The following is a 25,371-nucleotide window of genomic DNA, read 5'->3' on the forward strand; positions in this document are numbered from 1 at the left end:
AACAATAATACTCCCAACTTGCCACGCTCACCAAACTTTTATGTCTTGGGTGCTAACTGTGTGCGTTTTATGTCAGCCACCACCACATTTTAATAACAACTTCCTTCACCACTATTAAATAATCAATAAATGTCAAAACCTGAAGAACCTAGTCCCAGCAGATTTCCCTCTTGCATTACAAGCAAGAATGGTTGACAATTGCTCCGATTTCTGATCATTGTATTGGCATTACCATCTTGACTGAAATTATGCTGCATGAACAATTATATTTCCATGTCGCTGAAGTCATCCAGCTGATGGTATAGAGTTCACTGAATATTGCAGAAGTCACTGTCCATAATCTCTAAATTCTACTGTTGCCTCTTCTGCTGCTGTGTTTGTACCTATTTAGTATAAGTGCCTAATCAGTTTCTTTGTTATTGTCTTCAGAACTCATGTCTCAAGTACAAAGTCCTCAGATATTTTTAAAAAATGATATTTCAAGATTGATGGGCATTTTTAATATTCCAAATGCCAAAAAGTGCTTAATGTCTATTATTTATATTAAATCTAGTTCAAATAGCTGACCAACAGATTCGATTATGCTTTAATGAAATGGGTTTCCATCTTCGATGGAAGTAGAATACCCATATTCGAAATTACAGTGCAAATAATTTTGTTATAGACAAACAACAATTGATTCATGATGATTGATTGAAGTTTACCAAAAAATAATTGGATGGTGCGTGATATTTCACGTTTTCAATGTTAGTTTTTTTTAAACAATATCAATGAATTTTAATCCTCAAAGTTAAATGCATTGTATCAATGTAACTGAGCAGCACATTTTCACACACATTTAGAATTAGAAAATAAAACCAGTTTTGCTTGATATCCAACGGCCAGCAAATGGAATTGCAGCTAAAAAGGATGCAAGACAGAATGCTCTGAATCAGAATTATTTCTTTATTAAGTAAATTGGATTCACTAACACCAAAATGCACTTTTAAAACATTGACGAATCTAAGTGTCTCTGTCGAAGGCTTCTGCATAGACACTGATATCAAGTAACGTAGCAAGTTAACTGGACTCAATGGAGTAGATGGAGTAGATAGATTAAAAATTAAGTTTCAATGCACAAGTAAGAAAAATAAAGTCTTTGAAGCCGTTCAAAGTATGAATTTGCCTTCTTAATGGTCCACAATTGCTCGTCACTAGCATCTGCACATTGGTTCTGAAAAATATCAACATTCGTCTCCATCCCCTGTTGTGTATAGAATATATATTTTGCTTATTATTCATATATCCACGACTCGGCCATTATGTTTATTCTATCGCATTTAGAAAAAAATGACGACTCAGTGCATTGTCCAGAAATAGATGACGGGGGAATGATCAGAATTGGGAGAGATTGAGCTGATGGTTGGGAGGTAATGGGGTGTGGGGTTGGTGGGGTATTCCGTTCAAATAAGGTAAATGCAGAATAGTATATCAGCAAGCTTAAAAAAAAGCAGTAGTCCTTCCAGAAAGTGTGTTACATATTCAATTAAAATTGTCTTTTCAGTAAACAAGGAATACCAGGTGCTATATACAGGTGACAGTCTTACGGTGCAAAACTCCAGATCATTATGAAATGGGTACGCTCATCTACAACTACGTGAAGAGACATTTTCTTTATTAATATCTATATATAGCCAAACATTATTGTGATGTACACTGCCGTCGTTCATTCGGGAAGCATGCAATTTGACTGTACAGAGCTTATTCATCTTGGAACATAATGTGATGCAAGTTTGAGTAATATTCTTCAATTAAGTTAGCCAGAGTAAGCAGACCAAATACATTTTTGTCAACTTTCTCATCACACTGACAAAACATTAATTCGAGTCACAATGTACCCATTCAGCGCACCTACAAGGCTCGAGAATGTATTTCTACGAGCCTTCTGGGATCAGGTTCCACTTCGCATTTATCCGAAGTATATAACCCCATCCCATATTGTCCTGAAGAGCATCTTTCAATGGAGGATTGCTCCAAATCCCGCGGTCTGCTGCTGTATGCCTGAAAACACAAATGAGAAAGCAAGTTTTAGATTTTTTTTCATCTGGACACTTGGAAGTAAAAACAAGGAATTACTGTGTGAACAACAAATTATTTCCGCATGTCGTGTGAGAAAAAAGTTTACTTGCAAAACATCGCATGAAGTCATATTTAATTATGAGATGTATTTAAATTATTAGCAGCATACCGTTTGTATCTCTACTGAAGTAGTCTATTTGTTTTTTTTCCTATTGTTGGAAATCTGGTTCAGTTGTGACACACGTACAGTTTTCTGATTGGAATAGTAGCTATGTTAATGCTCCACCTATTTTGACTCACCTTTGTTATGGTTTTCAAAACATTTCTACGGCCATATAGAGTTATCAATGCCCACCTACATGCATACAAATTTGTCCTATGTATTTATTTAACGTGCACATTTGTATCTATACACTGCAATGTTAAATTCGCATAAGTAATGCACCGATGATATTTGATATTTGTATACATTAATGGAAAAGATTTCAGTAAAAAAGGATAAAGGGATGGATTATGACGGGGGAGTGGAGTATGAGATTAACCTTGCAGGGAAAATACAAACTGAACATAAAAAAATTCTACTGGTGTGTAAAGAGAAAAGCATGAGTGAAGACAAATGTAGATAACTCGCATTCAGAAATTTGGGAGGTTGCGAAGAAAGAGATGACAGAACAATTAAGTATGAACTTTAGTTCTGTCTTGACAAAGCTTGGGTAGAAATTACTGTTGTGTCTACTGCAATCAATGGATATGGGGCTTTGGTAAGATTAGGGTTTTGAACTCAATTATTAGCCATTATCATAAGGAATAGCAGAGCAGACTTGAAGGATGGAGTGGCCCAATCTTACGTCTCTCTTCTATGTTTCTATGTATCAAGAATGACGGATAATATATGGTCTCGTTAGAGGTACGGGTTAAAAGACTTCAGTATTAGTAGGAAAACGGCGTTGGGGAAATTGATGTGAAGAAATGCCAATAGATTCCCAGGGCCTGAAAATCTATACCCCATAGCCCCCTGACGAAATGGCTTGGGATATATTGGATGCTTCGTTAGTCATTTTTTCAAACTTCTGTAAACCCTGGAACAGTGTCCATGGATATCTAATATAAACCGACTGGTTAAAAAAGGAGGTAGAGAAAGCAAGAAACAGGAAATTATGGACCAGTTGAAGGCTGACATTATTCGAGTTAAACATGCTGCAGCTCATTAGGAAATATTTAATGGCAGAGCATTTAGAAAACAGTCACACAATCGAACAGTGGGCACGGATTTATGAAAGGGAAATCATGCTCTATTATCCAGGGATGTAGAGGAAAGGTTAGCAAAGATGATTCTTAATAGGAGCGAGAATGACTGGGTAGTTGTCATGGGGTCTTTAACTTTCCAAATATAGACGGGGAATACTGCAGTTCGAGTACTTTAGATGGGTCAGTTTTTGTCCAATGTGTGCAGGAGGATTTCCTTATACAGTATGCAAATAAGCCAACAAGGGACGCGGCCACACTCGATTTGATGCTGGGTCATGAAACCTGCCAGATGTTAGATTTGGAAGTAGGTGAGCACTTTAGTGATAGTGACCACAATATGTTTACTTTAGTGATGGAATGCGATAGGTATAAACTGCAGGACGAGGATTATAGCTGGGGGAAAGGCAAATATGATGTGATTAGGCAAGATTTGGAATGCATAGGATGGGGAAGGAAATTTCAGGGAATGGGCACAATGTAAATGTGGAACTTAATTAAGGAACAGCGACTACGTGTCTTTGATAAGTAGGTACTTATCAGGCAGGGAGGTATTGGTCGAGCAGTTGAGCCATGGTTTACGAAAGAAGTTGAAGCTCTTGTCAAGAGGGAAAAGAAGACTTATGTTAAGATTAGACATGAAGGCTTAGTTAGGGTGTTTGAGAGTTACAGGTTAGCCAGGAAAGACGTGAAGAGAAATTAAAAGGAGCCAGGAAAGGACATGAGACGTTATTGGCAGGTAGGATCAAGGAAAATCTAAGGCTTTCTACAGGTATATCAGGAATAAAAGAATGACTAGAGTAAGATTAGGACCAATCAACCTAGCTATCTTACTCTGGGAATTTTCACTGTTCACGTACCAAAACAAATTGCAAAGTTATGGTCTGGGGCTGTCTGCTTAAGAATGTTCTGACCCAGTCTATGACAGATTGGGGTATCTTTGTGGGATTTTAAACAGCGAGAGAGGCTTAGTGAGGAAGAGAGTGAGGATGAGCAAGACCCTAATAGCCAGAAGCCTAGGGAGAAACTGTTTAAGTAGGTTCAAGCATTATCACAATTTGATGAAAAGGTTGTGGAAGCCTTTTTCCTTCACATTTGAAAAAGTGTCTAAACAAATGCAGTGGCCAGTGGTAATGTGGATTTTGTTGATCCAAATGAAATAGGTAGGGATAGTGAAGTATTCACATCACTATCAGAGGAGGTATCTGGGGAATATGAAGAGATGAAAAAGCCATTTTAAGTGCATATAAGCCTTTACCAGAAGTCTATAAACAACGAATCAGCAATCTAAGGAGGGTACCTGGTCAAACCCATATTGAGTTTGAAAGGATCAAACAGAGTAATTTCGATAGATGGATACGAGCTTTAAAAATCGATCAAACCTATGATATTCTTAGAGAGGCAATTATTTTGGAGGAAGTCAAAAATTCACTGCCTGAAGTGATGTAAACTGATGTGGAAGAGCAGAGAGGTAAAACAGTAAGGTTAACAGCTGAAGTAGCTGATGATTATGAGCTGGTCCATAAAACTCGGTTTGGCTTCTAGAATCAATTTCAGTCCATGACGACTGGGGAAAAGAGAAATCCTTACATGGAAAGGGATTGGTAGATGTCAGTGAACATCTTAATTATAACTTACCATAGGTTAAAAAAAACTTGATTGGGAAAAAGAAGTTAAAAAGCTCCGGTGTGTTCATTGTAATAATGTGGGCCACATGAAATCAGTGCTGGTGGGCTAGGAGAAAGCCAGGTATAGGAAAACCAGTAAAATGTCGAAGTTTTGTTGGACAGTAACAAAAAGCACAAGGGAAGTTAGACAAATACCTCAGATTGTACAAGATGATCCGAGGTTGAATAAGGAGGAAGTGCCAGATCTGCTTAGAAAATATACATGCAACAGTAAAGATTATTCACCTAGGCCAGGAGTAGTAGATAAGGAGGTAACAATATTAAGGGACACGGGATTCTCTAAAACTGTAATGCTGAAGGATGAGGAGGTATGCACTCCTGAGAGATTATTGACAGAGAAGTTACTGGTAACAGGAATTTATGGTGAGACAAAATGTGCTTAGTTATGTAAAGTGAGGCTGAAGAGTTGAGGGAAGAGTGGAGAATTTGTGGTTGGAGTACTGTACAGCTCCAGGAATACAATTTGTCCTTGCAAATGATAGAGCTGATTCAGTGGTAGGACATAGAACATAAAACAATACAACACAGAACAGGCCCTTCATCCTTTGATGTTGCGCTGACCTGTGAATTAATCTGATGACAACCCCCACACTATCCCATCTTCATCCACGTGCTTATCTAAAGATTGTTTAAGTCTCTCTAATGTGGCTGCGTTAACTACATTAGCAGCCAGGGCATACCCTGCCCTTACCACTCTCTGAGTGAAGAACCTGCCTCTGACATCTGTCTTAAATCTGACACGCCTCAACTTGTAGCTACGCCCCCTCATACAAGCTGACGTCATCATCCCAAGAAAAAGACCTCCACTGTCTACCATATCTAATCCTCTGATCATCTTGCATGTCTCCATCAAATCCGCTCTTAGCCCGCTTCTTTCCAATGAGAATAGACCCAAGTCTCTCAGACTTTCCTCATAAGACCTTCCCTCCCAGACCGGGCAACATCCTGGTAAATCTCCTTTGCACCTTTTCCAATGCTTCCACAACCTTCCAGTAATGGGGTGACCAGTACTGTGCGCAATATTACAAGTGTGGTCGCACTAATATTACGGCTCCAGAACTCAATCCCTCTGCCAATAAAACCGAACACTCTGCATGCCTTCTTAACAGCACTATCAACTTGGGTAGCAATTTGCAGGGATCGGTGTACATAGATACCAAGATCCCTCTGCACATCCACACTACCAGGAATCTTTCGATTGACCTAGTATTCTGCCTTCATGTTATTCTTCCCAAAGTGTATCACCTCACATTTATCTGCATTGAACTCCATTTGCCACCTCTCAGCCCAATTGCGCAATTTATTCAAGTCACCCTGCAACCTCCAACATTCTTCCACACTGTCCACTACTCCACTGACTTTAGTGTCATCTGCAAACTTACTAATCCAACCACGTATGCCTGCGTCTGAGTCATTTATAAAAATGGCAAACAATAGTGGTCACAAAACAGATCCTTGTGGCACACCACTAGTAACCAGACACCAGGCTGAAAATTTCCCATCAGCCACCACTCACTGCCTTCTTACAGAAAATCAGTTTCTAATCCAAACTGCGATAGCACCCTCGATCTCATACCTTTGCATTTTCTCCAAAAACCTACCTTGTGGAACCTTATTAAAGGTTTTATTGAAGTCCATGAACACCACGTCAATTGTCCTACCCTCATCAAAATGTTTCATCACCTTCTCAAAAAACTCAATTAGGTTTGTGAGACATTACCTGCCCTTGACGAAACCATGTTGACTATCTGAAATCAAATTGTTGCTTGCTGGATGGTTATGAATGCTATATCTTATAATCCTTTACAAAACTTTTCCTACAACAGGCGTAAGGCTCACTAGTCTATAATTACCGGAGTCATCTCTACTGCCCTTTTTGAACCAGGACACAATATTTGCAGTACTAAACCCATAGACAATGACGACTCAAAGATCAAAACCAAAAGATCCAATAGCTCCTCCCTAGCTTTCCAGAGAATCCTGCGATAAAGCCCATCCAGCCCAGTGAACCTAACTACTTTCAGACCTTCTAGAATTGATAATATCTCTTCCTTATGAACCTTGATCCTTTCTAGTCCATTATCTCGCATCTCATTCTTCTCTTCTACAATATTCTCCTTTTCCCGAGTGAAAACTGATGGGAAATATTTATTTAGCACCTCTCTGATCTCCACAGGGTCTACACACAACTTCCCACTTCTGTCTTTGACTGACCCTATTCCTACGTTTCCTGATGAAGGGCCTTTGCCTGAAACATCGATTTTTTTCCTCCTCCTCTAATGTTGCCTGACCTGCTGTGCTTTTCCAGCATCACTCTAACCTTGGCCCTATTCCTATCCTAGCCATCCTTTTATTCCTCACATACCGATAGAAAGGTTTAGGATTCCCCTTTATTCTACCTGCAAAAAAATGCTGAAGTCCTCTCTTTGCTCTTCTTAACTCTCTCTTTAAATCCTTCTGGTAGGTGTGCTGCCTCCTCTAGTTGAAAAACCTGTGGAGACGCAGGCAACTTAAGACCTGAAAAATGTTTATCCAGGAATTTTCCCTGTTTGTGTGATCACAAGGTCACAGAGGCATAAGTTGAAGCAGGTGGGATCAAAATGCACAAATAAGGAAGCAGATGTAGTGTTATCCGAAACACTCTTTGATCAGATAAATGGATAAGCAGAACAAAGAAGGAGCAAATAGATAAACATGCCAGTATTGTTAGCTCTGCTGAGCTGATTGAATTACAGCAGAAATATGAGGTTTTAAAACAGTTTTATCAAAAGGCATTTACTGAGAAAGAAAGTGAATATATTCCTGTGTTGCTCCTTAACAAATGATGTCTTAATAAGAAAATGGAGACAATGACACATTCATGCAGATGAAAATTGTGCAAAGATTCATCAACTTGTGCCAGTAGGGTAGAGAAAGGAGGTGCTGCTAGTGGCACATGGGCTACCACTTGACAGTCATTTGGGGTGAGGAAAACACAGGCTAAAATACAAAGACATTTTTGCTGATTTGGACTACACAAAGGTGTAGTTGAATTTCGCCAGACGTGTCATACATGTTAGCTAATTGGAAAACCACACGCAGTAATAAAACTTGCACTTTTAATACCTATTTCAGCATTTCAGGAACCTTTCTCAAGAGTCTTTATTGATTGCAAATGTCCACTACTTCAAACAAAAAGTGGGTATTTATTAGCAATAATGGATGTGTCGATTCAATTTCCAGAGGCAATCCCATTAGACAACATCCAGCAAAAAGGGTTGCAGAATAATTATTGATTTTTTTACTCAATACGGACTACGAGTAGAGATCTAGTCAGATCAAGGATCAACTTCACTTCCAAGCTATTCAAGGAGGTTATGGTTAACTTGGGAATAAAGCAATTCAAATCTACTGCATACCATCCAGAATCGCAGGGAGTGTGAGAGAGAGGACCTCAAACTCTGATGACCATGTTGAGGGCTTATGGTCTAGATTATCAAGATGATTGGGATGAAGGAGTTCCATTTGTACTTTTTGAAATCAGAGATGTGCTAAATGAATCGACCAAATTCAGACCATTCGAATTAATTTCTGGTCATGAAGTAACAGGACCGTTAAAATTGATTAAGGAGAAATTAATAAGTCAAACTTCAGAGACCACCCATTTGGACTATGTATCACATTTGAGAGAACGACTGAATCGATTTTGAGAGTTGACTAGATATCACTTAAAAGTATCACAGCATACAATGAAAGAGGAAGTGGATAAGAAATCATTAATTCACAATTTTGAAACTGGGGATAAGGTATTTGTGCTACTTCCAGCAACAGGTGAGCCTCTTAAAGCCAGGTGAGATTCACCTGATCAAATCAAGAGGAAAGTGAGGACTCCAGACGGGAAGAAATCTCACAGAGTGGATCATACGAATATGCTCAAAAGGTATTTTGATAGGGAAGGAAAGCAAGGGGAGAAGGTGTTCAAGATTACAGCACAGAAAGAAGAACTGAATTCAGAGGATTCTGAATTGGACATTCTTCAAATCAAATTGGACAATGAGGAAGTTGTCAAAAATTGGGATAAATTATTGAATTACATTCCATAAGAGTATCAAAATGACCTGCAAGAGCTATTGCTATCACATGGGGAGATATGTGGAAATAGACTGGGAAGGTGACTTTGGTTTTGGTAAATTCACGTTTAGCTAGGTTTACCACCAAGGCTGCCTTCCAAAGTCAATTGAACAAGTCCGGTAAATGCTGTAAATGTTCCTTCCATGAGTGACTAAAAATCACCAGGTCATTAATGCACACCACACAGTTAGGTAATCCGGCAATGAACTTATTAGTCAGTTTCTGAAATGTTGCTGAAGCTTTTTTCATACCAAACAACATGACTTTGAACTGATATAGTCCATTTGGTATTATCAAAGCTGAAATTGCCTTTGCTCGTTCTGACTGAGGTACTTGCCAGTAGCCTCTGAGGAAATCCAACTTAGAAGTGTAAGTTGTTTGTCCCACCTTTGCAACACAGTCCTCCAACCGTGGAATTGGATATGCATCAGTTTTTGTAACAGCATTGACTTTGTGATAGTACCATGACTATAGGTGAGCTCCAGTCACTGTAACTGCTTATTAAGACATAATTAGTTAAGTAATAATACGCAGGGAAGCATTCACTTTCTTTCTCAATAAATGCCTTTTGATATAAGGTGCTTTAACTCCTCATCTTTCTGCTGAAATTCAATCAGCTTAGCAAAGCTAATGATTCTCGCATGTTTACCTATTTGCTCCTTCTCTGTTCCACTTATCTGATCAAAACATGTCTCGCATAACACTATGTCGACTTCCTTATCTGTGCCTTTTGATCTCTTTTTCTTCAAATTGTGCCTCTGTGATCTTGTTATCACACAATCAGGGAAAATTCTTGGATAAACATCCTTCAGGTCTTAAGTTGCCTATGTCTCCACTGGATTTTCAATTAGAGTAGGCAGCACGCCTACTGGTGAATCAGCTATATGATTTCCAAGGACATTGTATTCCTGAAGCTGAGAGTTTATCCAGTACACCCACCACAAACTCTCCACTCCTCTCTGGACTCTTTAGTCTCACCTTATATAACTGAGCACTTTTTGTCTCACCATGAATTCCTGTTACAAGTACCTTTTCTGGCAATAGTCCCTCAGGACAGCATATCTTCTCATCCTTTAACATTACGTACTGAGAGGAGCCTCTGTCCCTTAATACTGCAATCTCATTAACCATTACTCCTGGCATATGTGAATAAATTTTACCCTTGCATGTATATTTTTTAAACAGATCTGGCACTTCCTCCTTAACGAATCTCTGATCATCTTGTAAAATCTGAAGCAGTTGTCTAACTTCCCTTGTGCTTTTTGTTACTAGTTCAACGAAACTTTCAGGCTTGTCTGGTTTTCATATATCTGGCTTTCCCCTCGCTCACCAGCATTGTGATTTCATCTGGCCCACTTTATTACAATGAAAACACAAGAGCTTTTTATCTTCTTTTTCCCCATCAAGGGTTTCTTTTTAACCCTGTGGCAAATTATCCTTGTGATCTTAACTGGCATCTACCTTTCCCTTTCCATGTGAGGATTTCTCTTTGCCCCAGTGTCTATCCCTCATGGACTGAAATCGATTCTGGGAGCCAAGCCAAGTTTTATGGACCAGCACATAATCATCAGTCACTTCAGCTGCTAGCCTTGCTGTTTTAACTCTCTGCTCTTCCACATGAGTTTGTATTACTTCAGGCAGTGATTTTTTCAATTCCTCTAAAATAATTACCTCTGTAAGAGTGTCATAGGTTTGCTCAATTTTAAAAGCTATTATCCGTCTATCAAAATTACTATATTTGATCCTTTCAAATTGATCAGGTTTGTCCAGGGTCCTTCTTTAGATCCCTGAAACGATCTTTATAGTCTTCTGGTAACAGCTGATATGCACTTAAACTGTTTTTTTTTCACCTTCTCATACATCTAGATACCTCCTCTGATAGTGGTGCGAGCACGTTACCAGCCCTACTACAAGTTACGTTTAGATCAACAACACTGCATTTGTTTAGCCATATTTTGAAATGAGATGAAAAACGCTTTGACATCCTTTTCAGCAAATTTAGGCAACACTTGAACATACTTAAACAGTTTCTCACTAGGTTTTTGACTACGAGGGGCTTGCTCATCTTCACTCTTTTCCTCACTAAGCCTACCCTCAGTCTTTATCTCCAGCCTTTTAAGTTGATTTTCCTTTTGAAGGATCAGTTTTTGGAGTTCAAAAGCTCTCTCTTTTTCTTTCTTTGCTCTCTCTTATTCCATCTCTTCTGCTTTTAATCGTAACTCAAACTGTTTCATTTCTGCTCCTTTCCTCATCTCTTGCCTCTAATTCAAGCTGTTTCATTTGCAATTGAATTCTTGCCATCTCTATCGATTCTGATGTTTCTCCAGTAAGTTTAAATGCTGAGCTATTGCTTCAATTTTCTCTCATTTCCTCACAAAAGCAGGCAGTTCCAATTCCAGATTTTCTGCTCATTAGTGCAACGTGGTCTTATTCACGTTTTGCAAAACTTCCAAAATCATCGCATCCACATCCAGAAAACTTCTGGCGACTGAAAGAGCCATTCTTATCCGAAGCTTTGTCTACCCAACGAAACAAACACCTGAAATAAAGACACTAGCACGGACCACTTACTGTTTAAAATCCTGCAAAGAATCCCCAGTTTGTTATGGACCAGGCCAAACCACTCAAAACATTCTTAAGAGGCAACTCAGGCCATAACTTTGCAATTTGTTTCAGTAAGTGGACAGTGAAACTTACTCAGTGTAAGCTAGCTCAGTTGGCTACTAGATTTTAAAACAGACACAAATCTATTCACATTACACAATGAATCACAAAAAAAAACAGAATAAAGAACTCTGAAAGAACTCAGTCTGTCCAAACTAGACTTAATTATGCTGTTCGGAAAATACACAACAGTTCCAATAAGCAAGCTCCCTTTAAAAACCAGTATAAATGGAATACATGCTTACAGGTTGAAGTTGAAGGGCAGAAAGAGAGAGAGAGTTTCCACACAGCCCACTGTTGCACTCCTCACCAGTTCAAGACTGAACTAAACTGCTCAGCTAGAGCTGACCACTCCCTTTTCATTATACAGGTCATTTCTAAAACATTACCACTTTGGCCTGAAGTCTCATCCTTTTACTTATAAACAAAATGCCTCTCAAAGTCCATTCCATCTCTGTTGCAAACCAGACTGACCTGGAGCCCAGCCTAGTTTATTAGCCCTCTGAAAAAAAAAAAATCAAGAACACAGTATCCTTCATCCAAGGAACAGCTTTTAGTAAAAAAAAAGACCAGCTTTGTGATAATGGACCCTCGTTCAATTACACCCTTGGGTGACTGTTTGTATGAGGTTTGCATATTCGCCCTGTGTCTGCGTGGGTTTCCTCTGGGTGCTCTAGTTTCCTGCACCTTCCTCCACCTTCTGGATTAGAGCAATCCACAGGCTTTCAGTGAGTTATATTTTCCTCATCTCAGTCTTAATTTAGACCCCCCAGCCAGGGAAAACATTCTTGCCGCACCTCGTTTGTGCAGCTTTGTTTGAATGTCTCACGTTTTAATCAGATCACCTCTCATTCTTCTAAGAGTACAGGCTAAGTCAGATTAGTCTGCTTCATAGGATAATCCTGCCATACCTGGAATCCGTCTAATGAATCCACACTGCATTCCCATTATTTTAAATATGTAATTCCTTAGGTTGAAGATATCCCGACTTCACATCCACTTTCAATGAAGGTCAGTATACTGTTGGTCTCCTGAATTGTTTTCTGCAATGAATTGTCCCACACGAAGGGCAGTCTTGTCAAAGTTGGCAGCACACTGCACACAACACTGGGAATGTGGAACATTGACTCTGGATGCCAGGTGGTGTCACGGATTCTATTTAAATATCAGCAATGGAATCTCTTTCTGATTACTATCGACTACCTTCTGCAGACAAATGAGAACTTGAAACAAACAGAACACAAATTGGATGAAACAGAACGGTGTCAGTGTCAAAATGTACTCGGTGGAAGACTTCAGAGACCTTCAGAAGAGTGAAGGTTGGTTACATCATGACTAACCTATCTTATCAAGTGCAGAATGAGATAATGACAGGACTACATCTGGGGGAGTTTTTAATGAAACAAACAGAAGGGAAAGACGCACTTGACCTCTTCTTCACTAATTTTCTTGTTGAAGATGCATCTGTGCACCACAGCATTGACATATCTTGTGCAGGCAAACTCCTTCCCAATATGGGTGTTAAGTGAATATATGCAACAATTTTATCGATTCAAAACTGGACATCCATTAGGTGGTGTGGACTGTTAGTTGCAGCAAATGTTTATTCAACCACAATTTTTAATCTCGTGATTTGGCATATTCTCAATATAGTGAACAGCACAGGAAAGAAAGCATGCCAGAAACGTCGTTAAATCTAAAGTATCAATCTTGTGGAACTATAACCCAGGGATATTTGCGAATGAAGAATATGCAGCATATAGTCAATAGAACTAAGTGCTTCCATAAAGAATCAATCAAATCATTGTCTTGCAGTTCTGCCACATCCCGTTTACAGTGATGGTGAAATGTTAAACACTTAACAAGTGAAGGAGGCTTTTAAAATATAACAAATGCTCAGTTATTGGAGAAACTAGTGAAAAAGACAATCTTGACTATTCTGGAACCATCTAGATGGGCCATCAGTCACAACGTCCTTCTTGTGTACTCATTATCACAGATGTCAGTCTTCAGCTATTTGATACACTACACTGTAACAAGAAATAACTGAAAGCATGGTACACTGCCAATCTGTGGTTCCTGATAAAGTTACAGCTTTTGTAGTATGAGCTAAGTTTGTCCATCACAGTTACAACTTGGGCATTTAGAAAATTGCCCATTTTGTTTTGTCCATTCATGAGCGACATTTCAAAACACAACAGTTACTACCCCCTCACCTTACTCTTAATAATTAGTAAAACGATTGAAGAAGGCTCTAATATGCGATTGAGCAACACTTATTCCGTTATCAGTTGCTTACTGACACACAGCTTGGTTCCAGGAGAGACACTTAGCTCTTCAATGCACTACAGGTTGGTCCAAACATATTCATAATTCTAAAGGTGACGTGCAAGTGAATGTCATTGACATCATGGCAGAATTTGTCAAAACTGGCATCACAGAACCCTGGCAAAACGCAAATCAATAGGATTTGGGGGTAAACATTCCATCGATTAGAATCAAAATTAATGCTGAGTAAAGTAGTCTAACTTTTCGAGTTTACTCATCTTGGCCCAAGGACATCCAAGTAGGAGTTCCTTTGGTACTGTTCTAGACCTAAGTATTTTAAACTGATTCACCACCAATTACCCCAACATCTCAAATTTGGAAGTGACGACGCTCATTGTCTCATGAGTATGCGATAACGTGTACCCATACAAATGTAAATAAATGACAATTTTGATTTAATACACGTGGTTTTATTATTATTAATTTCTATGTTTGGATTTTTGAATTTTGAATTAATGACTAGTGGATTTTCCTGTGTATCTAACGGTGTTAATGATTGTCTTATCATTATTTTTAGAACCATAGTGACTTGTTTACAATATTTTTGAGAGCTATGCTTCCCAGAATTAATGAGTTTCTGCTGAGACAGGAGAGATTCAGAGCGTGCAAGGTACACACCATCCTGCCTAAGCCTTCTGGTGAAACTTTCTAGTTACTTTTTAAGGTTATGGGCAACACACAAAGCTGAAAAGGTCTTTGTTTCACTTTGGATCAGTTGTGCTGATCTTGGCTGAAGACAGATATGCAAAGCAATGCTTCCGAGAAAGAAAAAGATATGAAAATACTGATTAGCTTAGACCAAGAAATTTAGTACTGGTTCGAGGCCACAGGCATTTGGATAAAACCCTGAAAATATTATTTGAGGCGGAGAATGTTTAAACTTGGATATATGAATGAGAAAGAGGATGCGGTTTTCAGATTTACCAGAGAAGTAGCTGATTTTGTGTTAGTTATGAAAAGCTGGGTTTATTCTATTTTATCTGCATTTAATTTGCTTAATAATCTTTGTTTTTAATGTTCAAGGCAAACTTACATGCTTGTTTTTCAGTGAGACACCACATTGTTAATATGAAAGGACTGAACATGATATCATCTAGCAAACCATTATTCTATCTAGGTTGGGACTTGTCCAGGAATAATATCATTTTGTTTCCTAGCACAATCTCCCATTGGGGATAAACCTAGCATCTCACATTTACTTTCGTTGGCATTACAATTGCAAAATTATCACTATAGGCTAAACTATACGAATCATTTATATATGATAGCTACAGGAATAGGTCAGAGGATTGGACGTCTCTAACAAGTAACTTACTTCCTGATTACCCAATGTCTTTGACAGCCATGTCAAATTGTGATGAAATATTTTCAAGTTGCTTGGATTTATGTAGCTGCAGCAACAGTTAAGAAACTCGTCACCATACAGGATAAACAGCCTACTGGATTAGTATCGTATTTAACATTTATTAATTCCACTACTGCAATGTACATTTCGTCAAAAGTATGTATTTCAGCAATTCATCAAGACTCTTTTGATAGCAACTTCCAAACTTGCGAGCTTTACATCCCAGAAAGACAATAGCAGCAGATGCATGAAAACATATCGAAGAACTGGGATCAAGAGCAGGCAATGTCGCCCCACGAGCCTGCTCCACTATTTAATGCAATCAGGAGAAGGTGGAACCTGTACAAGCCTGAAGGATTGCACCTGGTCAGAGCTGGGATAAATATTCTTGTGGGTTTTGTTTGCTCGTTCCTTTGGTGAGGTTTTAACCTAGTACGGCAAGGGAATGCGAAGCAACTTGTAGGCTTCGTTAGTTCAGATTCATATCAGGAAATGGGAGGTACCACATTAGTTCGTGATGTAATTAGTGACTTGGAAAAGCAAAAGAAGTGAAAAATACAAAGAAAAGAAAATTGACGGAGTTGAGCTGTTTATACTTCAATGAAAGGAGTACTGCAAACAACGCAGACGAATTAAGGGCACAGATAAACATATGGCAGTACGATGTAACCCCAGAACGGAAACCTGATTAAAGTGTAGAGAAAATTGATAGTTCAATATCGCTGGATATAGAGTTTTGCTGTAGGATAAAGTGGGTGACAAAAAGATGTGAGTAGCAGTATTGGTTATAGAACCAATTACATTTGTGAGAAGGGATGATATACTAAACGGGCAAGGGGCAATCACACAACTAGGAATATATTACACATGCTTAAATAGAGAGAGAACAATAGAAGAACACATGCACACAGGTTTCCGCCAGTAGGAACAAGAGGACAATAATACTAGGACAGTAACTATTCCAATATCAACTGGGTTTCAAGCAATATAGGAGACACTGATGTTGGAAAATCCATATACTGTGCCCAGGATGTTTTAATAAAATATATTTGAGAAGCCCACCAGCTTCTAGTTTTAGTTCTAGGAAATGAAGATGAGCAATCGGATGAAGTGACAGTGGGCGACCATAACTGGGACAGTGACCACAACTCAGATTTAGTATTATATGGAAACGGAAAGAAATAAATCAGAAGGAGAAGTTTTAAATATCGGGAAAATAAATTTTACAAAACTGAGAAATGGATTGAGAGGTAGACTGAAGAGGACTGCACTCGTCTAAATCCCAGAGAGTATAGTCCTAAACTGCTACATCTCCCTTCAAAAGACAACCAATCGACTGAATGTCCTCTGAACTCTATCCAATGCAACTACATCTCTACTCAAGTAAAGGGGCCAAATTTGCACGTAATACTCCAGGTTTGTTCTCACTAAGCCATCATACTGTTGGATCAACTCTTCCCGCCTTTTATACTCTAGTCCTTTAGAAATAAATGCCAAAATTCCATTGGCCTTCCTTATTTCCTTCAGCCCTTGCTCACTAATTTGCTCAAATGATTGGACCAAGACAATCAGGTCTTTCTGCACTGAAGCACTCTGAAGTTCATTTCAATTTAGACAACATGTTGCCCATTTTTTCCTAGTTTGCCCTCAAACTTACACAATAATGATCAGGAAATACTCTGAAATTCTTTGACAGATGTTGAAATTCTGAAGAAGGGTCAGCAGACTGGAAATGTTAACTTTGATTTCCGTCCACCAGATGCTGCCAGACTTTTTGTAGTTTTACAGCAAATTCTGTTTTTGTTACATGATGCATAATTTTTTCCCCAATTGGAAATATGTTTACACTGTTTGCTTCAATAGTGTATTTATGTAGAAGAACAATATGCAGTCAGTATTGAAAATCTGAAAGCAACACAATCCTTATATGCTCCACAGTTTGGCAGCATACATGATTAGAAAAAGACAGACAAAATAACCAGAAGCGCTTTAAAGAAACAAAGCTATAAATGTCTTGATATGGTCTAATTTGCGCTGCCCGATGGAATGTTGGAAATGGGTTCAGTTCAAGAAATTTCAAGAAAGGCATTCTATTACTGTCAAGGCTTATCTTAACAAAACAATTTCGTGTTTTTCGAAGTCATTGTCAATACTGATATGCTTAAATTAATTATTAGTTTGAATGCCATAATGTATTCTGAAACGTTTGTAAGTATGGCTCACCTCGGTGGACTCCACACTTCCCTTCATTTCAGAATTCAATATTTTTCCACTTCCTTGTGACATACACTGCCCAGTCTTGATGCTAATTATCGGTGAATCAGGACAATGCAATTGTAGAAACATAGTGTCATTCATAGCCTGATCTGTACCTAATTCGCAAAGAACAATTTGAGGGAGTGTATCGCTTTCATGAACCCTTGCAATATTCGGTGCAGGATGAATATTCTCACCCTGTTTATGAATTTCATGTCGCGGGTCTTTCTGCATTAACATGGACCAAGAACACCTGCAGTCATTCATTGAATCTCTGCCTTTGTGAATCTTCATTGCAAGGGTTATGATAGTCATCAGAAAAATCTAGGAAATGGCAGCAAAATATATAATCAAACAGCGTCTTAAATTGGACATCCAAGGTTTTGAATTCGACAACAGACCAATAGTAGACGTATTTTCTGTATTATCTTCCAGCACAGTTAACTTGATGCTGACGTTTGATGAAAAGACGTGATTTTCCATTGTCGCTGACGGCAATTACGAGTTTCTGCTTGGTCAAATCCTTAAAACCAAAACGCCGATAGTACAGATTTCTCCTGTATCAGTGGAGATAGTAAACAGATTTCCTTCTGATGTCTGTAATAACTGACAGAAAAGATGCGCATTCTGTCTAGAGTCGGCGTCTCTGGCTGTGACTTTAGCAACTAAGTAACCCGGAACCGCGCTCTGCTTCAGAGCGTCTAATTGCCACAGACGATAGGTTCACAGAAACATTATCATTCTGTGCGGAGCGGTTCCTGCATCCTTTACTTGCATGGAAAGCTGCAAACGTTTCAAGTTTTCGTAATCAAATGAACGGTGAGCAAAGATCGCACCGGAGGCCGAATTGATTGAGGCGAAAGCAGGCGCAGGCAAGCGGTCTACCAGGACATCCAAAGTGGAAAATGACAGATTGGCATTCTCACTAACGTCTGGTTCAAATCTTAACACGGAACCTATAGACGCAAGGATCCGGTTATTCTCAGTTACATTAACAGTAACCGAAGCCTTATTAAAATGGGGTGGGTTATCATTTATATCTGAGACTTGAATACTGATAACTTTATGATTTGTTACCGGAGGGTACCTCTATCACTGCAGGTGATTGTGATGTACTCAGATACCGTTTCGCGATCTAAGAGACTAGAAAGTACCACAGTGTAGTAATTATTGAGCGGTTTATTAAGTTTAAAGGGACTATTTCTCGAGGTAGAGCAGTAAACACCCTCCCTCCTTTAGAATCCCGATGTGTTACCTTTAAAAGTGCTACCTACTCTGAGATTGGACTGGAATCAGAAATAATTGTTATTTCTGGAACGTTGTCGTTAAGATCCATAACCTTTATTAGGACAGTACAATACGCTGGCATAGCGTGTGGAAGTCTGTCGTAGCCTGTGCTGAAAAGGTATAATCCTTTGTCTCTTCAAAGTCCACAATGCTATTGACCCTGATTTCTCCGTTGTGAGGGTTTATCCGAAAATGTTTCACAATCTGTCAGATCAAGATACTCCACAACCACCTGATGAAGGAACAGCGCTCCGAAAGCTAAAGTGCTTCCAATTAAACCTGTAGGACTATAACCTGGTGTTGTGTGATTTTTAACTCTGAAAGAATAGATTATCTCGCGGTTCAGACCTTCATCAATATCGTTGGCATTTACTTCCGCTGTGAGAGAACTTTCAGTTACATTTTCTGTGGTAGTTATCTCATACACTGTCTGCTCGAAGACCAGAGCATGATCGTTCACATCAGACGATGTAATTATAATTCGCGCTGTTCCGATTTTTTCAAGCGTTCCTCCGTCAGTCGCAGTTAGTGTTTGATGACGGGCAGTCTGTTGTTGTCGATCGAGGGTTTTTTGAATTACTCTCTCTGGGATGACATAATGGTTCTTATGTGGTTTTAGTTATAAAGCTAAGCATTCATTTTCGCTTCGCCGGTAGGTTTGCACGCCGTTGGTCAGAGCATCCGGATCAGGTGCACTGTGAAGTTGGAAACGCGATCCCACTAACGCATTTTCGGATACTGCCAAAACAAGCCGCTTTCTGGAAGACGGGTGGATTGTCATTTATGTCTTGAAACTCAGCTTCCACGCCATACAACTTTAGGGGATTTTCCATTACAGCTTTCATCATCAGCAGACAGGTGAGCCTTTCTTCACAAATTTGTTCCCTGTCCACTCTCTCTGTTATGAACAAGATCCCAGTACTTAAATTAACGTCCAGGTATTACTTTTGATAAGCGGATATAATGCGAAATTAGCGCAATGAAAGTTGGCGCACATCCAAGCCCAGGTCATCAGCATTGTTTCCAACAATGGCACGAAACTCTAATTCTTCAGGAATTGAGTATCGAATATTTTGGAAGACTAAATTCAAGGTATATGCGAGTATTAAAACAAGGATGTGCCGCTGTGACAAATGGCAGCTTGACATGTAGATCATTTATGGATTAATGCACGCCAATCTCGCTGCCAGATTTTCCCAATAATTGCATGACATGTTCGTGTTTGGAATATATTTCCTCATTTGACTGCTTTTCCGGAAGAAGAAAGATTTTGTTTTGTGTTTGCGGTAGAAATAGATTTTTTTGACAAAATCAAAAAGAGCAATTGGACTAGTAGTTTTCAATATTGCAGAGCGACTTCGAGAGATGAATTCAGACCGGAGATTGTGGAGTTCTTTTCGCTTCTTCTCTCCTGCGCAGTGTGCGATCCAGGGTGATGGTGTGGGGGTTGGGACGGCGGGGATCAGAGAAATGGATCTCCAGCCACTTTTCTTCACCTCATTGGTGGACAGCGATACGGAGAGACTTGTCCAATTATAACAGCAAGCCCTCTTAAAGCAATGGTCCCTCTATTGTACGCTAAAAGAAATAAATGCATTTATCATTGTGCAACTTTGGTTGCAAACGCTATATTGTTTTCCCGCTTTTTGTAAAACCGGCCTATGTTGCTTGCAGCTCTTGTCACTTACATGTATCCTTGGAAGAGTAATCGTGTTTAGATCGTTTCTTGAACTTCCCAGGACTGATACACACTCTGAATCCTGAAGTATCAGAAGTATATAAGTTTAAGGTATTAACAAGTTTACCAGAAGCTCTTGTGGCACAACAATAGTATATCTCTGTCTGCATTATGAATTGTGGGATTGAGCTCCGTGTCAGTCAAATAAAGTATTGTCACACGATAACCAAACAGGTTGACCTTTGTCAATTGTAACTCCTTGAATCTGTTCGAAAGCAGGTTGCAATCAAAACGGTGTGGTCTTTTTGGCCAGCGCCACCGTGAAGATGGCAATTGCAAACCAGCACTCTACTTTGCTTAACCCTCGAGAAAATGCAAAACAAATGGGAGAAAAGAAGTATTGACACGGGTGATTTATAAAATGGTAAGGTGTATGACTGAAAAAAAAATAAGAAGTGCTAAAAAACCTCAAGATGTCTGGCAGCTTCTGGACAGAAGGAAAAAAAAACATTCATGGTTCGTATTCAGTTTGACTCTTCTGCGAACAAATATGAGTTATACTGTGGTTAACCATTAACTATGTTTCCTTGTTCACAGATTATGTCAGTCCGGGTGTGTTACTCTAACAGAGTTTGCATTTATTTCCGGATTTCTAGCATTAGCAATATTTTGCTTTTATTTAAGATGTGACATTTGCTGCTCAGCAATTGTGTCAACCTCTGTGCATCAATTTCAGATTTTCAATCAAACTAGCTCTGCAACCATTCAATATTTGGTAATTCTCTTTGGTTAAATAACCTTACATAAGTTTCATTAATTTTACGTGCAATTTTACTGAAATGGTTTGGAATATAGACTGAAATGTAAAACATTTCATAACTTCATGCATAAAACAGATCGCCATTTTAAAATAACTCCATTGTTTTTAAACAATGGACAACGTCTTTCAAATTATATTCCAGTTTAATCTAATTCTGTTTAGTAAAAGTTTTGTCTAAATTGCATGCAAATGCATTAACATTCTAATGTTTGGAGACAAGTTCGTTTTTTTTATATCAAGCTATATCACTGTGTAGTACCAAAAATCCCGTGAAACTGCTCTACCCTCGACAAAGTCCATGCTACCTGAGACATTACACTTGGGCATTGAAGCTTCTATAGATCACAGGAGGCCAGTAGGCAACATATGAAGACTTGCGAGGTTATGCACGAGTTCCCAAAGATTATCTCACACATAAATTGGCATTTTACTAAAAGCTGGTGAGGGCGATGATCAATCTACAAAATGAAGTCAGAGGCAGACTTATGGCACTGTAAGTGGGTGAATATCACAGATGGAAGGGGGAATGGTAGAAGAAATCCTCATAGGCAATCCGATTGTTTGGAAAAGATAGATGTTTCTATGGTTATCGTTATCATTGCAGGATGTCATACTGCCTCCTTCTGGCCAGAGTCAAAAATTCAAGAGAAGTCACAGATTATTATTTTTGAAATTGGTGAAGATATAGAAGTAGTGGTATGTGTTAACTCCGATGATGTTGGAGAAATGGATGGAATGGATGAAGTAAAATTTGGAGATATCCTAAGAGACTGAAAAGCAGCATCTCTACTGCAGGATTGCTCGTGTGCCCCAGGCTGGTGAGCAAAGGAATAGGAAGTTCGAGAAAATGAGAAGGTGATTGAAAAAGAAATTGTCCAGGAGAGAGGACTTTGGATTTCTGGAGTATTGTTACCAGTTCTGAGGCAAATGGCATCTGTGTAAAGTTGGAAATTGCACCTTAGTAGGAGTGGTACAAATATCCTCGTAGGTAGATTTACTGAACCTTCTGGGAAGATTGAAAATAACATAAATAACATAAAAGAACTAAATCAGGTAGAACAAAGCAAACCTTGCAATAGGAAATTGAACATCTGTAAATTGAAGGAGAGAGTAGCATAAACAAATCCCAGAATCAGCCAGGGTCAAATTATTGAACTTTTCCTAAAAAAAAAGATAACTTTTAAAGCTCTCCCTCTCGTGCATGCAGCATTCACTACAGGAAAGGAGATTTGATAGCAGAAGGAAAAATGTATGTTTTTTTTCGCCATTATGGTGAATTGTTGCAAGTTGATCAAGTCTGGAAACTCAGTATTAATGGATATTCAACATTCAGGAAGTAAGGTAAAAAGCGAAAAACGGTGGAGATTTCTATTAAGAATGTATGGGATAATATTAATTGAGAGAGAAGATCCTCAACGAGAAGAATGTGATATTCTGAAGAAGAGTCAATATGGACTGGAAACGTAAATTCTATTTCTCACTCCACAGATACTGTCAGACCTGCTGAGTTCATCCAGAATTCTCTGAGACTGTTTCAAATTTCCACTATCCACAGTGGTTTGTTTCTATTATGTGGTGATGTGGAACTTGCTTGCATTACAGCAATGAAATTGAAGGCATAAAAGATGAATAAGGGTGGTTTGGACGCCACTGCACAATAATGGAATTAGGATTTAAAACGTTGCTTGCTATATGGGCATGCAATTATCATGGGAGCATTCAATCTGAACACAGATTGTGTACATCCATTGAGTACCATTGGAGGAAGATTTCCTGAACTCTGCTCAGGGTAGTTTGTTGCTAAAGTTTAGTAAGGACCAAAACAGGGTTTCGGCCATTTCAGTTCAAATGTAATGCAAGAGAAATCACAAATTAAGTCTGTTTTAGTGAAAACTTTCGTAAATAGTGACCAAATTATGGCTGCAATTCCCATTATTTTTGGAGAAAATGCAGCTAGATCTGAAAATAGGGTCTGAAATGCAAAGAAGTGCAATTATGAAGGACGATTATAAGGATGAATTGTGTTGTGGTGGATTAGAAAAGTATATTAAAAGATTTAACATTTCCCAGGCAATGATTATTATAAAAATTATTAAAGTTACTTTTGACTCATGAATTCCCTTCGGATAACTGCCAGAGCCGTGCATACAAAACGATGCTGAACATAGTATTTTGACAAAGGAGGTTATTATAAAATGGCAACTAAGTTGTAGGCCCGAGGATTGGGAGAAATTTTGAATTCGGGAAAGAAGGATGAAAGACTTGATGATGAAAATGGCAATAGAATGTATTTTTTGAAACGAAGGAAACACGAGAAAGGATTTTAATACCTTCTGCAGGAATGTTAAATGGAAAATTTAAGCCAAGACAGATGTGGGTCTATCATAGAGAAAGACTGGAAAATCCATGTTAGAAAAAATAATGGCAATGATGCTATCTCGGTATGTTTTTTTCTCTTTTCAGAGAGAAAAAACACAAAATGTCTCTCAATTCATTAATAACCATTTTTTTTAGTAAGATAAGAAAACAGAAATAAATTGTTATATTGAAAAATTATATTGGAGTAACGAACCAGATAAAAGTTGGCAAATCCCCAAGATCTGATAATTATTGGCCTAGATTATTAAAACAGGGGGTTATCGATACACTTGATGCATGAGTGGTTATCCTTATATTACTTCTGCAACTGTGCTTGCAAATTGAAGGGTTGCAATATAACTCCCCTGTGTCAGAAAGACGGGGAAGACAATAAAAACCAACAACAGACTTGCTAGCTATAGGAGGGAATAGACTAGAATTAATTAGAAAGCAGATGGTCTTTGAGTATTTATTAAATAATTGTCTGATTGGAAAACGTCAGCATGGATTTATGAAAGGGAAATATGTTTGTCAATTTGAAAGATTTAATGAGAATGTTGGCAGCAATTTGAAACAGTGATTGTAATGTTATGCATTATCAGAATTTATTTGGTAAGGTGTCACATAACAGCGTGATTAAACAAAATTGATGTGTATTGAACTGGAGAAATACACTAGCATGGATTGGAGCATGGTAACAGCTCAGTAGTGAGGATGATTACTGATGATTCCATAAAGTTCACGACCATTCATGACTCCTCAGATACTTAAGCAGTCCATAATCATTGCAACAAGATTTGGATTGTATAGAGGCTTGAAAAGCAGCAACACAAACGCCAGGCAATGACCATCTCCAATAGCAAACAATGTAACCACCATCCTTTGATATTCAGTTGTGTTTCCATCACTGAATCAACAACTATCAACATCTCGAGGGTTACCATTGACTGGAAATTATGTTTTCTACCTTCTCTCTGACACAGATGGGTTACATTTGCACTGTTTGCTGTTCAAAAGACCATTGCAGTCTTAATATACTTGAAAGGTAATCACTAATACAAAACTTACATCGATTTCCCTTTCTTTCAAACAGATCTAAAGGCATTGTTGCTATGTTTGCAGATAATACAAAGACAGATGGAGAGACAGGTAGTGTTGAGGAAGCAAGGAGACTGCAAAAGGGCTTGGAAAGGTGACGGGAGTTAGCAAAGAAGTGAAAGATGGATACTATGTGGAAAAGTGTGAGTTTATGAACGTTGGTTGGATGAATGGAGACGCAGTATATTTTATGAACTAATAAAGGCACTGGAAGTTTAATGCACAAAGGGACTTGATATATCTAGCTCAGGATTTTCTTAAGGTTAGCAGACAGGTTCAAATGGCAGTTAGGAAATCAAATGCAATGTTATAATTCATTTCAAAAGTCTAGAACACAAGAACAGAAATGGATGAGATAAGGCTGTGGTCAGATCACGTTTGGAATTTTTACAGCAGGTTTGGGCTTCATATCCATAGAAGAATATGCTGGCATTTG

General features: G+C 38.6%; 1 protein-coding gene across 6 annotated transcripts in view; it reads right to left on the reverse strand.

The window, feature by feature from the left end:
• Positions 1-931: 931 nt before the first annotated feature.
• LOC122556422 (protocadherin-10-like) overlaps positions 932-25,371 on the reverse strand; it is a 175,842-nt gene continuing 151,402 nt past the window's right edge. For all 6 annotated transcript variants that reach the window (XM_043703053.2, XM_043703059.2, XM_043703055.2 and 3 more), the window contains exon 2: positions 932-2,040. In XM_043703053.2, coding sequence (XP_043558988.2) covers positions 1,891-2,040 — 150 coding nt within the window. In that variant the 3' untranslated portion in view covers positions 932-1,890. The remainder of the gene's footprint in view (positions 2,041-25,371) is intronic.

This window comes from Chiloscyllium plagiosum, unplaced genomic scaffold, assembly GCF_037043375.1.
Source record: "Chiloscyllium plagiosum isolate Xiang-an unplaced genomic scaffold, Cpla_swu_hap1 HiC_scaffold_16, whole genome shotgun sequence".
NCBI classification, from domain to species: domain Eukaryota; kingdom Metazoa; phylum Chordata; class Chondrichthyes; order Orectolobiformes; family Hemiscylliidae; genus Chiloscyllium; species Chiloscyllium plagiosum.